Source organism: Protopterus annectens, chromosome 10.part0 (genome assembly GCF_019279795.1).
Source record: "Protopterus annectens isolate FY-2018-M chromosome 10.part0, PAN1.0, whole genome shotgun sequence".
In the NCBI taxonomy this organism is placed as follows: domain Eukaryota; kingdom Metazoa; phylum Chordata; order Ceratodontiformes; family Protopteridae; genus Protopterus; species Protopterus annectens.
Genome location: NC_056744.1, coordinates 294,825,493 through 294,844,356, shown reverse-complemented (window position 1 = coordinate 294,844,356; position 18,864 = coordinate 294,825,493). Strand labels below are relative to the sequence as shown.

Sequence of the window (18,864 nt, the reverse complement as noted above, 5' to 3'; positions counted from 1 at the left end):
TGTGAAAATAGAGAAAAAATAAGGAGCACTTTTCTGTGGAAATGGAGGTAGAGCATAATCTGCTTTGAATATTGAAACAGCAAGATACAAATTTCAAAGCACTGAACAAAAATCACCAACACCACTTACTGTCAAAGGACAGAAATGTCAGAGTACATTACCTTGATGAAGAAAAGGTAAAAACATGTACAGCATACTAATGGGAAGGGTAAACACTGGGTTATTTTAACTAGTTTTTCATCTTTGCTTAGTTCTGAGAGCTAGTTAAGTGCCATTTATGTCTTGAAGTGTGTGCTGAATACTCTGCCAAGAGCCAGGCGCAACATAAATAATGATGCCATTTAGTGATAATTTACTGTCAAATATGTTTTTGGAACAAAAGAAATTTAACTTTTTAAGAGTTGCAAGCTCTCCTGGCATCCGTAACCCCAGTAATTATTTTTTCTATGTTCCATGGTGGTACAGCTTTGCAGAAAACAGGAATAGTCTATTATTTTCTTTCTCTGAGCTTGACTGAACTTAAGATTTAGAATAATTAAGAAGTGAAGCTGCAGATGTGTAGGGTATAATACGTGGGTATGTCTCTTTAAATATTTCCTACCCTTAGCACTGTTCAGAGTTCCATTAGGTGAGTAACATGATCTTCATTTTGTACACTGTTTTTCAGTGTGAAAAGAACGCTGATGGATCTGGTAGCGGGTAACCTAATGGCTGTGTTCTGTAGTTTTGAATACCAAATGTTTCACACAGGGTTTGCTTTCCCGCAAAAGCGTTATTATTACTGGTTGGGGTTTGTTTTGCTTACAGTTATTTTTCTTACAGTAGAGTTTGCATTTCTGTACTTTTGGTCATTTACGGTCAGAATGTTGATGCTGTTTTTACGATTTAGTTTTGCGTGTCAGATGCTTTGTTAAAAAGCAGCCCATTTTAAATGGTCTCCCTGAGTTCTGCATGTATTTATATTGCTTTGCTTGTTCGTTGTATCTAGCCTAGTGATAAGACTGAAACAGTAAACAAGTATTTAAAACATGTCAGCCGATCACCTTGACAAGAGGAAAACAGGATGTTCAGAAAATACTAAAGATAAATGAGAAATGAGTGAAAAAAAAAAAAGATTTCCATCCCAGCTTTTTAACAACATTGCTGTTACAGTGATCATATTTTCTAGAGGTGACCACAGAACGTGCTTCTTGATATCCCCAAACATTTCTTGGTTACAGTCTAGTGTATGGCTTGCTGTGTAATTAGGTGTTCTAGTGAAGAAGGAATAATCATTAAAATATACCGATGTACTTTTATTGTGAAAGTAAAACATATTTCTGAATCATTAACTCTAGCTGTGAAATGACGTTTGAACTTTGTATGTTCATGCAGAGCAGTCAGATAATCTCTGCTTTTCCTAGTATTTCCTTTAAGACCTCCTGCACCAATTGTTGCCTCACAGCTTTTGTTACCGTGCAGCAGAACAACAGATAGGGCAGTTACTTACTTGCCCACAATTTCTAAGTGAAAAAGAAAACGTTTCTTAATGACTTTGACTCCTAGTCACTTCTTTTTAAGCTGTTGCTATAGCAGGAAAGTGCATTTTTTAAGTGATGCAAAGTTTTTGCTTTTATCAGTGTACCTCTTCTAAGGTGCTTACCTTACAAACACAAGGTAACTCTTCTTAAGACTTCTTTGATGACACACCTGTGAGAAAGAACAGTGGCATTTGTAAGGTTTTCTGATCCTTTTTGAGGCAGCATTCTCACCATTTCCAGTTTCTAGCCAAAGTCTGGAGAAATTCTTTGTTGGCTTTGGTCTTGGAGATGAGTATGTTTACAGCATCAGTGTTGTGGTGTATCAGTAAAGGAATTAAGTACAAACATAGTAACAGTGATAAAGATGTCTGCTACTAAGGTGTCGCTACTGATCATACCTCTCAACCTCTTAGCACAAAAATTCTGGACAAAGCCAAAAATAATAGTGAGACAAATGCCCCAAAACAGCGACAAATTTTAAATACTCCTCTTATAAACTTAAGAAAATTGCTAGAATAAAAGATTTTATGTTACCATGCATTTTTGAAGGATATGAAGTCAGAAACTCAAATGTCAGTCATTTATTGTATTCAATCCTCACTAACTTTCCGGAAAACTGCACATTTTATGAAGAACTCAAAATGTGAGGCAAAACATTCGACAGTTGAGAGGTATGCTAGTGACCTGAAGTCGCTTACTGAAAGATAACCAAATTACAGTGTGCTCTGACAGGGGAGGATATTGTATCAGTAAATAATACAATAACATTATATATGTGTGTGAGGAATGCAATAGTGATTCTTGGAACAGCGAGAATTAAGATGCAATTACAGGGAAAATACACTAACTCTAGAGCTGTTGTGTCATGTAGTATTACATCTTATTTTGAGGTATAGCAGTTTTTGTTAGTATGTTTATGTAGCAGGGTTGTGAACGTGCAGTCCCCCACATCAAAAGAGAGGAGGTTGTGCAGAGGACAAATGCTTTTTAAGTGTAACAGCGAGTTTTGCACTTTTGTGTTATGTTTCAAGGGTTGCACTTTTGTTGCGTTTCAGGACTCATTGAAGAGTCTTGAAATTTCAATAGTTAACACCTGTAAGTAGTAATTGAACACTTCTAAGAGGATATTTGCATTCAAACATTTGGTATGGAATATAAGTGACAAAGCTATGTACATGTCTGGAGTAAAAATAAAATTGTTGAGACTGTTTGCAGAGATACAGATTTGAAAAAAAAAAAAAAAAACTGCCTTCACTTACAGAATCCTGTTTAGAAAAAGTCTCTTAATACAAAGATGGAAGCTTTGCTTAAAGGATGCCACGGACTTGTCAGAAAAGTAATAAAATAAAGGTAGTAGCACACTGGAATGTTAGCAACTGTAATATACAAATTATCAGTGAAGTGCAAAAATGATCAGTTTAATAACAGCAGTGACTTCAGAAATAACATTGCAAATATGCACTGGCTTTCTGTTTAGAGTTAATAATACCGAGACCTGCCAGCTGAGTGTACAGTCAGTCTCTAGCTCCAGAAAACAGAATGTCATACCGAGCAGGTATTGATTTTTCTTGGCTAATAAGAGTAAATATGTGCCTTCATAGTAGGATAGAACATACTTCTCAGGAAGAATGGGGTATGAAGCAGTTTTTTTTTGGGAATACCGCCTAGTAGCCACTTCTTGTATTCTTGTATTTGGCATGGTAACCATTTTAAAGTAATTTTTTGTTGAACTGTGCATTATCTGCTTCTAAAGAAAGAAGGTTAGACTGTTTTTCTACATGGGGTTGGGATATCGTATTAATTTTCTACATGGGGTTAGGATATTGTATTAACTGTTGCCATCTCTCTCAATTCACTACTACGCCCCTGGTTTCTTCCACACTCATGTCTGACTGTAGATCTTCTGTCACACAATCCTTCCACCTCTTTGCTAAATGTCCTTGTTTCCTCTTACCTTTTTCCTGTCTTTCCCAAGTCTTCCTCCCCAGATTGTCTTCTGCTTTTCTGCATGTGTCCAAACCACCATAATCCATTCTCTTTGATCTTTACTGCAATTGGAGCTACTTTGGCTTCTGCTCTTATGTCTTCATTTCTTCATCTGTCCCACAGTGTGCATCCTACCACCCTTCTCAGGCGCTTCATTTCCATCACCTCTAAGTTTCCTCATCTGCTGTGCCTTTACTGCAGAGGTTTCTGTACCATACAGTAGTACTGGTCACACCACTGTCTTGTACACCTTGCTTTTCAGCTTCTTTGTCATTCTTCTAACATAGACTGTACCTGAGACTGTATACCAGTTGGCTGCAGCCCCTCTGATTCAAGCTTTGACCTCTTTATTTAAACTTACCTTCTACTCAACCACCCCTCCCAGATACGTAACCTGTTCTATCTTCCCTTCTTTCTCAATTCTCAGCTTCTTGTGATTTTTCCCCAATTTACTGCTATTACCACTGTCTTATCTGTGCTTAGTTTCATCCCATGTGCCTTTAGTTTTACATTCCATTTCCCTATCCTTTGCTGATGTTTTTGCTCAGAGTCTGCCTGTAATGCCACATCGTCTATATATATCAACTTTGTTGGTCTGTTCCCTCTTACTTGTTTGCTAATATAGTCCATAACCAGTATGAACAGCAGTGGGCTCAGAACTGAACTTGGGTGCACACCCACTCTCACTGCGAACCCCTCTGTGACACCGAACACTGTTCTTACCTGAGTCATTGTACATAGTCTGCACTAATTCTGCCAATGTTTCTGGGATTTCAAACGACTGCAGGACTATCTAAATCAGCTTTCTTGGGACCTTGTCATATGCTTTCTCCAAGTCTAGGAATGTCCATTTGGACGCTTTCCTTATCTCTCTTCTTCTCAACTATCTGTCTCACTGCAAACATTAGGTCAGTTGTGCTGCATCCTGATCTGAGTCCAAACTGCTCATCTCCCATCTTTAATTCTACTGCTCTGCGTACCTGTTTACCAGTCACCTTGTTCAGAACTTTCATGCAATGTGATAGGAGTTTGATGCCTCTGTACTGCCCACAGTTGTGGATGTCCTATTTGTTCTTCTACACTGGCACGAGTATGCTTATTCTCCAGTCATCTGGGATACGCCTTTCTCTCCACACTGCTATGAGTACCCATAGGAGATATTTTTCTGCTATCTCACCCAGCATCTGTATCATATCTGCTGTGACCTTATCTGAGCCTGCTGCTTTCCCTGACTTCATTTTCCTTAGTGCTGTTCTTATGTCTTTTTTTTTCTTATACCTTTTGCTTGGAAGGCAAAGACCTTAACTATTTTGCCAGCTGGTCTCTGACATGTACATGTAACATGGCCATGCATAAGTTTTGAAAAATTATTGATTAGTATTGATATGTGTGTATTTATTTTTCCAAAGACCCTTGTCTCAGTTTGTTCAAGTAGCTAAAATATTTTCCCTGAAAGACAGTGAAGGATCCTATGCAGAACTGCAGTAAGCAGGACACTGTCCTTGAGGCACAGTAGAAGGTTGCTTTGTTTGCAGATAGATGTGCCCATAAAGGGGGATGTGTAAGAAACGTCTTGATTCCACTTTGGGAATGAAGGAACAGGATATGCCGAAAGAGTCAGGGAGAAGTGAATTTGATAAAAAAAATCAGTACAGAGGGTTACCTGTTTCTTCTTTATTTCAGTTATAGCAACCCAACACAAACAAGAAGAGATGGTGGATCATTTAAAAAGCTTGCTGTCTGAAAACTGAGATTACTTGAAGAGCCTCTGAATATTAGAATGCATTTCATGTTTTATTTTTGTCCCATTTCATTTTTTTGAGTTTACCTGGCCAGGAAGGTAGAACTCATGTGCATTAGATCAGCATGATTTTAGAGTTTACTTTAAGTGTCATTGTCATATGAGCTGTGGATTGCATAGGCTGGCTGTTTCAGAAAGTTGCTGGATATAGGTATGAAAGTACATGTCTTCTATAACCAAGTCTTTCCAAAAGGCTGACTGGTGCAGACATCTTACATCTCTTTCTAGAAATGATCTTCTTTTGGAAACCATCACGTCAAGCGTGATCTCCGAAATGTAGAGAATAAGACAGAGGTGATCCAGAAGGATCCAAAAGTGCCCCAGACCCAGCATTGTTATGAGGTCCATCCATATAAACAGTAATGTAGTTTATCCTTGAAATAAGGACAGTCTCGACAAATGCATTCCTATTTAGCAGATATAGTTGAAAAAACGTATAAGTGGCGTAATGTTTAAGATTGATGATGTGTCACTATGACATTGTTTTCAAAGTGGTCGATAGTCTCACTTTCCATTGACAACCCTTAATCAGTAAACATTTTAAGTATGTAGAAAGCATGTGTTGTCTCCAAGGCTACTTTCAGGAGTGGCATGTTGGGGTATGGACAGAGAAGTAGATTATGGCATCTGTAAGGGGTTGGTACTTCTATCTGTAATTGTAATGTTGAGGACAGAACCCCACAGTCCACACAAAGTCTAATCAAACATGCTGTTTGCTGCTGCTTAAGGGCTTGGGGTAAATATGAGTTATAAACTAAAGGAGACTAACTCGTAACTCATCTCATTAGAGCAGAACTCAGTGAGACGAAGCACGCTTAAAACGAACAAAATAAGGTGTTTTCAGAGGCATTTACTCCAACCTTTCCGAATTTGGGAGATTAGCTGTAGAGGAAAAGTGTCTTCCACATCCCCCTTACCCTGTCTTCTCAGTAAAATAATATATAAGGGAAAGGGTCTTGAATTGAGTCTCAATGAAATGAGGGTGCAGTGACATAAATGGTTCCCTAAAACAGATAATTATGTAGTGGAAAGTGTCTGATTTGAGAAATATTTCTAATAGCCTAGTTGTGAAAGTAGACCACCTTCCTTAAGTAAGAGTGCAGTCACAAGTGATCAGCTCTTACAGGGAAGAAAGAAGTGGGTGTAAGAAACCAAGTACAGCTTTAGACTTTAAATGCTAGTTGTTGTTGTTCACATCAGTAGTGATGACAGAGACTATTTGTTTGTCTTTAACAAACCTTCATATCAGTTGAACTTTACTGCTGTCATTAAAAATGCACTTTCACGATGTGTCTGGGATAGAGAAGCATTTACTTCCTTCTAGGTGCATTATTTTGCAAGTTCATGATTCTACATTGTCCACCTTTGAAAATAATGTTTATTGTAAGGTAGGGGGCAAACCTCCCACCACTTGCTAAAGTATATAATCATTCCAGAGTTACAACACAGTGAAGAAAAGTGATATACTTAGGTATCAGCAAAACTCAACTACTTTTCTTCCGCCATTGCATTGAGTTTGAAAGTATGTCTTTTTTGAAAGTGTTGTTCAGAAAAGTTGTGCGTTTAAAAACTGTTTGCATCCCTTTTATATTATTCCCTGTTTCAAAAATGCAGAGTAGTGACTGTCTGTAAAGATAAAAAAAAAAAAAAAAAACTTGGGGAAAATCTGTAATTTAATATCTGACTAAGGAGTCATTTTTACAGATGTTATACTATGAAATTCATCTCTGTCAGTCTGTTATCATTCTGATATTTTACAGCTGTTATTCAGGTATATTCGGCTGTGACAGCCTGTTAATATCATGGTACTGTGAACTGTAATGCAGGCGCCAAACTGTATGGTATTATTTAATTCTGTTTGTTCACATTTAACACACATTCTTGCTTTCACACGCCCAGGCAAGAAAAAGAAGACAAACCTGAAACTTTCCAAGGAAGTCTTTGATCAGCCACAACAAAGCCCTACGTAAGTATTACTAAGACGCCACAATAATTTATGTAAATCAGACCTTGTACTTTTTTACTGTAAAAGACTGTGTAAGTAATTGGTAATGGTTGGCTGATAGAATTAAGGTTTTTTTTTTTATTCTGTCAGGTAATGAAGGTGTATCTAGCATAAAAATAAATAAATAAACACATAAAATAAAAATAATAACTACAGTGGGCATCCCTGGATGCAAAGCAGTTGTCTAGTAACATTTATAGCAATGGTTGAAAAGATAAAAAAATCTTCATGTTTTGAGTGAAACAGTCTGTTCCACTGCTGTTTATGCTAATTTTTTGTGAGTCCTAGTTGGACCACCAGCAGGTCATATTTAACAGTGTTCACTTCACATATGTTATGTGCCTTCTGCCTTTCGATGGGGTTGTACCAGCATATCTGAGATTTTGCACTACCTGTGTAGGCCTATTTTCATTTTAAGTGTATTGGTGGTTAGTTGTATTTCACCATGTGCTATAGTACTTACTTTTGCCTTTCTATAGCATGTGCCTTGTCAATAGTTCCGAACTGGACAGCAGTGCTTTTTTCAGTGTTCCTTCTGGCTGGCTGTTCACTAAGAAACATGAAGCAATTGGTGTTTTTATTTAAAAGCGTGCTGTGTTGGAAAACTCATTGCATGAACTGCAATAGTGCAGCTTTTCATCTTTTTTAAATGAAATGCAGGCATAGAGATTCATTAGTAAGTGAAGATGAAAGAGCTGTCAGGTGAAGTTATCACCTTACACTGAATATTGGCAGCCACTTTAACTACTGCACCAGTGTCTTAGTAACTGTTGATGATAGATGGCTGTCAACACAGTGTGGTGTCCGTGGTGATAATGATGGAGTGGGGAAAAACACCTGCAAAATACATATAATGTGTGTGTGTGTGTGTGTGTGTGTGTGTGTGTGTGTACTTGTGTGTTTAGACAATGTTACAGGATTGCAGGATGAGAGGCTGTGTACATGCTTAGATATCTCACAGCACAAACATTATGTAGTTTATGCATATTTCACCTTTTAGGGATCATTTAATTTAAAAAAATCAGTACTATGTAGTGTAAGAAAACTTACAGTTTTTGTCCAAGCCAAACTAAGTAAGCAGTCACACCTGTTTAACACACTTCTGGAGCTTATCAGGATGACACAGCTGAATCTAACTTTGAGGAGAAAATAATGATGCTTCCATATAGCAGGTTTATCTAATGGACTTAGTTGTGTGTCGTTGTTGCTTGGGATATCTGACTGGTAGGCCCATTTTGAACAGGTACATCAATAGTACAGATTCACGATGGTATTATGTAAAGTCAACAGAAAGATCTAGTTTTGATAGCTGTTACATCAATTAGCAAGAGCTGAAAGACATTCACGCCTAGCTACGCACTCAAACTAGAAAATTGTACCCATTTATAATTTAAAAAATGCAAACATTAAAAAAGTACATTTAGCAGTTGCAAATGTTACATTTTCATCCCTAGAGTTACTGTACCATTTGAAATTGGCTAATTACAACAGCTGCATGAGCCTGCAGTTTATTCAGCCAGCATGTTGCAGATATAAGGCAGATAAATAATCCAGGATTGGAGGCCAGTCCATTGCTGGGCGCACACACACACACACACACACACACACACACACACACACACACACACACACACACAGTCTCATAGTCACAAGCACTGTGCACTTGCAGCTGCAGACAGTTTGAAGGAACGCCAGTTAATCTACAGCAGGTTTATAAGATATAGGAGGAAACTGGAATAACTTGGAAAACACCACATGGACAAAGTGAGGGACATACAGACTCATGTTTAAGAAACTTATTAGTTCATAGGTTCATAGGTACTTACAAGGCTATTGATCTATGAAGATCTTAAGAAGCCAAGTTTTTAAGTGTTACGTACTTACTTTTTTTCTAGCTATTAAATTTTGTGTATCAATAAACTAGAGGATTGGGATATGTACTTCTTTCATAGTTAAGTACTAGACAAATTAGTCTGCAGACCATTGCAATCCTAGCAAATAAATAAATAAAAACGTATTCTAATGTTCACTGTAGCCTCAGGGAAGGGAAGACAAGATAGACCAGTGGAGAATTTTAGTTTGCCCATCCAGTTGTCTAGGTTTACCTTGAAGGTGGGCAAGGATGCTATTCTCCTTGACAGAGTAGTGGAAGTTTGTTCCAGAGTTTGTGTGACTGTGAAACTTGTTCTGGGATTTGAATCTATCATGCCATTGTCACTTGTTTAGCTTCTGATGCAGATTTAGTTCCTTTAGCTGAGTATTTGAGGTAGTGTTAGTTGTGTGAAGGAATAGGTCAGATGGGGGTGAATTTACAGTTTCCCATCTAGTCATCCATATTACTTTTGAAAAGAGAAGTGCTTTGCGTCATGTGGAGTGGAAGACAGTTTCACAGAAGTGGTAATCTCTGTGATACATATCTCTTTCCAGCATGTCTTATTGGTGTTAAAGAAGACAATGAGATCCCTCAAGTAAGTTTTCGTACTACTGTTGGACTTTGGAATATGTAAGATCTGACAGGATGAGGTCAGATGAGGCTCTGTATGTGAGGCAGAGGTTGGCTCCTAGTGGTCTGTGTGATACTGAGAAGAAGAATGAACAACTGAGGTAGTCAGCATAGTTTTTATGAATTTAGGTCCTTGATTTTTTAGTGAGAAAGTTTTGTGGTCATTCCAGTTGTGACGTGTGTTTGGACATTTATATATCAAAAGGGGCATTATATTCAATGGTTGGCTTAATGAGAACAGAGTACAGTGGAATATTATATCTCTGAATGTGGATAGCACACCTTTAGATATAAGATGTGCTATGAAGAAGGGCTTATTTACAATGTTGTATATATGGTGATCAAAAGACAATTCATTGTCAGCAATGGTTCCCGATCCCTGACTACATATATAGATTTAACTTCAGCATTTGACAGGGTCATACACATAACACTGATCAGTAAATGAGTACAACTAGGTATTGCTGTACTCTTAATAAGATAGCATGGCTTACAAGTAAGACATGGCAAGTATCATACAGCAACTGGACAGGCAAAATCCTTGGTTACAGTCAGAGTGTCACACAGGGCTCTGTCCTAGGCCCTTACTTGTTTAGATTGCATCTTTCAGACCTGACTTTTTCATCTGAGGTGTTCTACAGTCTATGTGCAGATGACCTGAAATTGGGTAAACTGATTACATGTTTTACAGGTAAGGCATGTCTGCAAAATAATTTGACTAAAGTGACCGTTTGGGCACAGGACAATAATATGCTAAGTACATCAAAAACTAAGCATATGAGATTTGGTAGGCATAAATTGAAGGTGAATATTTAATACAGCACACAGTGATTGAAACTGTAGACTCATTTAAGGACCTGGGTATAGGAGTAGATTCAGCTATGAGTTTTTCTAATCATATCAACCAATTAGTTAATGATAGTTATAGAACTATAGGTTGTATAAAAAGATTTATAAAGTCTAGGAAATCAAAAATATTAAAGTCATTGTTTGTTAGTTACATTAGACCCAGTTTTGAGTATAGAATAACAATATGGAAACCCTATAAGAAAACAAGCATGAGTAAACTGGATAGAGTACAATGGCCCATGGTCTCATCACCTGACATTTGTTTGGGAAAAGACCACTTGGAAGATCTTAATATCCACTGGGGAATTTATGATAGCACCATGTTCACAGCCATCTGCAAACTTGATCTACTATAAATCTTTACAATTCTATTTGACCTCCAAGAAGTAAATGCCAAAGAGAAGTGAGCAAGGACTGAATCCAGGGGAACACTGCTAGTGTCAGGACCTTTGGAGGAGATGGAGCCCCCACACTAATTTCCTGGCTCTGTTTATGAACCACACTTCTGTGCAATGAGTTATGTAGGGCTGTATATTTAACTGGGAGAGTTTATCCACTATAACCAGGTGTGGGATAGTGTTGAATACCTTGGCAAGGTATAGATATACAGTGTGCACTTTTGACCTTATCCATTGCCTCCGTAACCTTATTGAAAACAAATTAAGCAAGTTAAGTAGGAAGTCTCTGCCTTGATGAGTTCGAACTGGGTCGAGAGTTTGTAGGTTGCATGTGTTGTTATTTTTTTAGTTCTGTAATTATCCTTCCCATAGCCTTACTGATAAGGCTGGTCATGCGTTTGGGTCTGTAGTTACCCAGGTCCATTGATACTTACACTTCTGTGTAAGTGGATGACTGTTGCTGTTCTCTATCTGATGGGCACAGAGCCTGTTTGGAGCCAGACCTTGGTAATTATAGACTCATAAACCTGATCAACCTTGTCTGTTTGATTTGGTCAGAGTCAAGAGTTCTCTGTTTAGTATAGTAAATGTATTTTTAGCATCTTGAGAGTTAAGGATATTTTTTGTGTACAGTGAGTTTTTTTTTGTTTATGTTTGGGTTTCACCATAGGGGTTATTCTTAAATGTTGTGTTTCATTTATTTTGGAGGAGGACAGCTGCATCTGTACATCTTTTTGCATATGCATAAAATTTCACATCAAAGGTTTTTGCATACACAGTGTGGTCATCAGGTTAGTGGGGGGTTTGAATTTGGTGATGTCATCATTCAGTTTTAGTAGATTAACCTTAGAATGATCTCTGAGCACTAAAGTATTTTAAGGTGCTTCCTGGTTCTGCCTTATGATTCATTTGTGACAGGTTTGTGGTCTAATTTGACCACGGAGGAAGTGACAATTGGTGGGGAGCAAAGCTGTGCTATGTGGATAAGTACCAAGTACAGGATTTTATCACATCAGGTTAGGGTGCAGACTAACTGGTCTAGAGAGTTTGTATTGATGAAGTCCAGAAATTTTTGGTCATACATGTTTGAGGATGTCTGTCTCTCAGTTGATTGAGGGGTAGTTGAAATCTCCTTGGAAAAAGGTGTTTGGCTTAATGCATAGGTAGGAGGGCTAATGGGGACATAGAGGATGTCCTATAGTTAGCTATGATAATATAAGAGGTTTTCTTAATAATAGGTTGGACAAGGAGGAGTGCTAAGTCATGTAACACTATAAAAACAGTCAACAGAAAAATGGGCTCCCTATATAGAGTCAAATCCTTCCTCACTCCTATAGCAAGATCTACTATTGCCCACTCCCATCTAATCTCAACACTACTTTATGCCTCACCAATCTATACTAATCTGTCAAAACATAGTTGTCTCAAACTAGCTACATCCTATAATAATATTGCAAGATTTGCCACTGGTAATCCCTATAGAACCCATCACTGTGAGAATCTAAAACAACTAGGATGGCTTGAACTACAAAATCAGCTTCAATATAGTCAACTTATCATTGCACATAAGATCCTCTACCACCCGAATAATGCTCCTATACTTTCAAACATCATTACCCCCTATGAAAATCTTACTAACTTACGATCATCAAATAAATTGTTAGTTAACATTAGTAAGTCAAACAACTTGACCGGTGATTCTCTGTTCTCAAACTCTACTGGGAGAAACTGGAATCTTCTACCTACTGTACTAACTTCTCTTCCTTCTCTACCCCTCTTCAAACAACAACTGAAAATATTCCTCAGAACAAAATGGCTGTGCCCTTGTAACAACCCTGACTAACTGATTAACTCTACTATTTCCCTCTGCTTTCCCTCTTTGACACTATTGTTCTTATTTCATTTGTAAGTAGAACTGTTTATCTGTAATCTACTATGATTGACTCTTTATAAATGTCGTATTCTATATTTTTGTAAGTAGTATTTTAACCATTGTCTTCTATATTTTTGTAATTAGTTATTTACTATTGTGTTTTATATTTTTGTAAATAATTACTAACCAGTGTGTAGTAAAATGTATTTCGGTATTTTTTCTATGTAAACTTTATTTTATTCTGCACAATTTTTCTTTTTCATCTGTTATTGTCCTGGAGCTTTTCTCCCCGGTCCTCTTCTGAAAATGGACATATATCCAGTTAGACTAGCCCGGTCAACAAATGTAAAATAAAATAAATAAATAAATAAAATTATCTTGTTTAATGAGTCTGGAGATAAAAGTTTTTTTTTTTTTTTTTAAGAATATGGAGACACAGTGGTCTTTAGTGCCTCCATCAAAGTGTTAGACCTGAATGTGTGAAAGGTGTTGAAACCCTGCAGTGATGGAAAGCTGTCTTCAGTCTTGAAACAGGTCTCCATGGCAATGCATATATCGACATTTTCCCGGGTAAGGAGTGCCTGTAGGGAATGTTATTTTTTCTTTGGCTGCTAGTACTGAACAGAAGTACATTAATGGTGTTTGGATTCTGTTTCAGGTTCAGGCAATCCCCAACAAAGCAGTTAGGATGGTCTATCATTTTCTCAGAGGCAGATATATGTTGTACCCCCTTTGAATAACACCAAAAGTTAAGTCAGTTGTTGAGTTCAATATGCCTATCAAGGCTAGGTTTTTACCTGCCTCAGGCACATATTCAGAGAGCTCCATCATGTCCCACTTCAGATGGCCCATGGTGGTATGTCTCAAGTTGTTTATATCTATGTGCATTATGACTGTGTCATATTGGGATGAAAAGGATTGAGTACATTTATGATCTGGTGAATTCCGTCTCATGATGGGGAACTGAACATGATCCTCTCCTTGCATAGCCTGGTGAATTGTGCATCAGTGTGTCTCACTATGGAGTCACATATGACTAGGATATTAGACTGTGTGGAAGTTTACCTTATGGGCTTTTGAACTGAATGGATGTGATGTGTGCTTTATGATGGGTGCATTTATGAGTTTGTGTAGGTTGCTGAGGGTATTTGTTTTTTCCGATACACTTAGGAGGCTTTTTGGTTTAGGAAAGTTACTTTTAAGAGCCTCAACATATGTACATCTGTGTGTTTGGTGTGAGCTATGTGTGATTAGTGTAATGTGGTGTTATGTGGTACTGACAGCCCACTTGTTTATTTTATTTTATTTTATTTTTATTTATCCTTTGTTGATGGGGCTATTCCCAGGCTAGTCACCTTTTATGAGGAGACACCTGAGGTGGTATTTATACTACTAGGGGAAATTTGGCCAGGGCAGCTTGGAGAAACAGGGAGGCAGATTTAGAGAGAAGGAGATGATGGAGTAGTGAAAGAAATGAAGGAGAAAGCAATTATTGAGACCGAAGAGCATGTGCAGGATTCTGAGGAAATGTTTCAAGGAAACCTGTTTGATGGAGCTGAGTCAACAAATAATGAATGTATAATTATAACCTTATAGTCGAGAGGGTTAAAGGATGATTTACCTAAATAAATGGGGATGCAGAGTGAGCTAAACAAATGGAGATGCAGAGTGAGCTAGAAAATGAAGGAGATGTTTCTTGGGTGTACATTATGGGTAAAATACAAAGGAGGATGCAGAGACAATCTTGAAAAACAGTGGTGAGATGGAAAAGAAAACATTTGCAGAGAAAGTAAATGAAGGCAAAAGTGGAGCAACAGAAGAGAGGACAGATGAAAATGAAAAACAGAGGTACATGGTAAGGATTCAAGGTAAAGCTCCATTGGGTTTAAAAGTACATGAGTTAAAAACATTTATTCTTATTGACAAAGACACATTTTGTGATATTGTTTTTGCGACTTTTTTCAATGGAACATTTTTCTTGTAGAATATGAAAAAAAGAAAGACTGCAACCCATGGAGTCTTTATGTGATAAAATTTAACAGGGAAACAAAAAAGAAGATTAATGTATAGTTTTGCATAGAGGTAGAAAGACAGACTTTGAAAGGACAAATGGGGTTTATTGACTGATGCCTGGGATTATAATAAAAAATTACACATATGCCAAGCATGATAAATGTGGAGGGCAGTAGGGGTGTTGTAAAACAGTGGGGACAACCCAAAACATGTTTTTTTTGTGGAAAAGAAGGACGTTTGATAAGAAACTGTGACAAAAGAAAATGTTATATTTGTGGGGAAATGGGACATGATGCAGAAAATGTAACTTGAAATGTTAAAAATATAACAAATTTGGACATTTATGGATAGATTATAAAAATGAAAATAACAGTAAGGAAAAAGAAAGAGAAGAAAATGGACAAAGAGAAGAATTTTTAGAAGTAGCAGACATAGAAGAAAAATTAGATGAGAAAAAAAATAAGGAGGATATGGAATAAGGTTCTGAAATAAGTGACAAAGAAGACTTAAAATGGGAGGTAGTAAAAGGAAAAAAGTATTCAATTGCTAAAAGGGTAAAAGACAGAAAAAGAAAATTTAAAGGGATAGGTTCAACAGAAAGAAAAGAGATGGATGAAAAAGAATATGTACAGCTAAAGACTGGAGCTTGGCATAATGGATAAGATGTTTGAATAACAAACACAAGGTACAGTGTTTAATTTTCACATTTGGGAAGGAAATTGGTTAGACTTACAGTGGCCTGTTAAGAAAGCTACCCTAGTAATTAGCTATGAACCTATCAAACCATGAATCTAAGGAAAAGAGAAAATTTAAATTTGAGTGTTTCCGTAAATGTGAATAGTTTTAAGAATATAGAAAGAAAACAGGAAGTTTGCAGTGGTGTAATACATGCAATGTAGATATATTAGAAGACACGAGATTTTAAACACATGAAGAAAGATTACAAACAGAAAAACTATGGGGAGAAGAGATAATTTGGAATTTAAGAAACAAGAAATACAGTAACAATATTAGATGTGACATTAGCAGAAATGGTAAGCTTAACCATTGTAGTTTTAAAATGAAAAGAAGAAGCATGAATTGTATGCTTAAACTAACTATAAAGAAAGGGAAAGCATATTTCATCAGATTTAAGACTATGTAGTGATAAATAAGAGTATTATAATGACAAGAGACTTTAGCTCTGATTTAAGGGGCAAGTGTAAAAAAAAAGTAAACAATATAAGAAAAATGTCAGAAGTTATAAGATGTGGAAAGTTAAAAGTTTGCGACAAAAACTCGTAGACTTACAAAAGGGGTATGTATAGAACTGAAATAGATTATTTTATAGTACCAGAAGGTTTAGTTATAGGAGAAGGGAAGGTATTTCAAACAGGATTTTCTGATCATTTTGCAGTATGGCTAGAGATAAATGAAAACAAGGAATACATTAAAATAGGCAAAGGAAAAAAAAAAAGAATAAACGAGAAAGCATGGATTGAAGTAGGAAAGAGATTAGTAATACAATTCTGGAAAGATCATATTACTTTGAGAACATTTTGTAAAAATTGGTCTGAATGGTGGATGATATTTAAACAAAAGTATAAAAATGTTTTTACATTGGCAATATTATATGAGAAAAGTAGAGAAAGAAAAATATAAAAGAACATGTAAGAATACATTGGAAGATTTAGAACACAATGATAGAAAGTACTTTGACAAAGAAAAAGAATTTTGTGAAAGAAACCTAGAAAAATACAATAATTGTTATGTAAGCAAATACATTTTTTGCAAAGAAAAAGAGAAGTGCTGAGTTACTTAAGCAGAAGAATAAAGGAAGATGGTAGTGTAATGAGAGAAATAAAAAAAATGTAAAAAGAAAAATAGAACTCAGGAAAAGATTATAAATAGTGTAGTGCAATATGTGCAAGAAATTTTTGAAGAAAAAAGAAGCTAGTGAAAAACATGGAAAGTAAAAAAAAGTTAATAGAAAAGGAGAATATAGAATTGAAAGTGGAGATTTCTTTAAATGAGCTAGATAAAGTATTAGTACAAGTAAATACAGATTCAGCTGTAGGCCCAGATAGAATATGGTATGAAATGTATAAAAATGTAAGGGATTGGTAAAAAAAAAAAATTTAAGATTTTGAATGAATGGTTAAGTTGAGGTTTTATGTATAAGGCCTTATTTAGTGGAATACTTAAATTCATGTGGAAGAAGGAAGATAGAAGAGAATTTAAAAATGAAGACCAGTAGTATTGAATAATAATGATTATAAGATCTTTATGAAAATAATACAAAATATATTTGGATGTAAAGTGGAAAGTATGGAAGATAGCATATATGGTATAAAGGAGAAGGATTGTCAATAATTATTAATGATTAGTGAAATTGTGAATGACATTATGAGCAGAAAAGAAGAAGCAAAAATCATGATAGGAAATCTTAATAAGGCATTTGACACAATTGAACATGAAATCTTATGTGTAATATTTATTTATTTATTTTATTTACAGTTTGTTTAGTGGGATAGTCCACTGGCCCAAGAAGAGTCCATTTTCAATGGAGGCTCAGGGAGAAAAGCTCCTTATACAGTATACAAATGTTGTTGTATCTTTCGGCTTTTCCTGGTTAGGGGTCGCCACAGCGGAACTCCGGTCCGCTAATGATTGGCAGTAGATTTTTACGTGCTGAGTTGCCAACTCTGACGCACAACCTTCAGTGAAGGTACGCCCATTCCCACATGTCTCCACACAGAAGACGTTTTAGCTGAGAATTGAACAGGACAACGTCTTACTGTGAGGCGACAACGCTACCGCAGCACTACCACCACAGTGCCTTACACAGTATACAAATAATCACCTATTTTACAGGTTATTACACAGTTTTAGAAATGACAGTATACAGTGGATAAAAAAGCACAAAAAAACACGTTATATATAAAAACATATGTCAGTGGTGTAGTACATTTTGTTGAAGCATGGAGGTAGTATTCACAAAAGAGAAATAATAAATGGTATTAAAAACAGTAGTGCCAGTTATTATGCAGTTTGAGTGCACTCAGTGTGCAAAGAGAGTAGTTCAAAAACATACATATAGAATAAAAATCACCTGTGTATAAAAATCATTGCTGTAAATGCTGTATATGGAGCATGTAGATAATAACCACACAAGAGAAGATAACAGAATTATATAAAACAGTAGTGGCAAAGAGCCACGCTTGACATATTAACATATCTGTAGAGAAATAGGGGAAAAAGAGTTTTATGTCTTGTAAGTATACAAAAGAAAAATGTTAAGAAATATTTGGGAGTAAGTAATATTTGAAGAGAGAAGGAGGATAAGAATAGAGGAGATCAGTGTTATAATTGAGTTAAGAGAGTGGGGGAATAGGAGAGCGGGTAAAGCGTGAAGTCATATAGGGTGGCAGCAGGAATATTCCCAGTGAGCTGAGAGGTGGGAATGGAGTAAGGTCTTAAAGGTGGAGTGGCAATGGGTGGTAATAATGAAAGAATATAATAGATGTGAGAAAGTTAGGAAATGATGTATGTCAGCATATAGTAATAATAAAGTAAAAATCCTTTGAAATGGCTGGTTAAGCCAAGAGGTACATATGAAGAGGGGTGCAAGGGGTAGCCAATGAGGTGTATACTGTTTGCATTAGTTATGAATGTGACGGTATGCAAAATAAATTACAAAATGAAGGAGGCAGGGCATATAGTACCTCAAGGATTAAGAATTCTAGTTCTGTTAACATATGCAGATAACACAATAATTGCAAAAAAAATGCATTTGCATAAAAGAAGTAACATTTTACACAAATGTGTGTCTAGAGATGATAGTGATTGCTCTAAGTAAAGAGAAAAGTAAAGGTTTAGGTTATATTTACAATGAGTGAAATCTCTGTGTTAGGTATTGAATTGGGGAATAAAGATG

The 18,864-nt window shown here is 36.4% G+C and overlaps 1 protein-coding gene across 6 annotated transcripts in view; it reads left to right on the top strand.

Moving 5' to 3' along the window:
• The window catches only part of LOC122813050 (dual specificity mitogen-activated protein kinase kinase 6), a 751,080-nt gene that overhangs the window by 400,672 nt on the left and 331,544 nt on the right, over window positions 1–18,864 (top strand). For 4 of the 6 annotated variants that reach the window (XM_044085167.1, XM_044085166.1, XM_044085165.1 and 1 more), the window contains exon 2: window positions 7,207–7,273. In XM_044085167.1, the coding sequence (XP_043941102.1) occupies window positions 7,207–7,273 (67 nt within the window). Of the gene's footprint in view, window positions 1–652; window positions 700–7,206; window positions 7,274–18,864 lie in introns of those variants that run through there. The other 2 variants (XM_044085169.1, XM_044085168.1) reach the window with 1 other exon arrangement.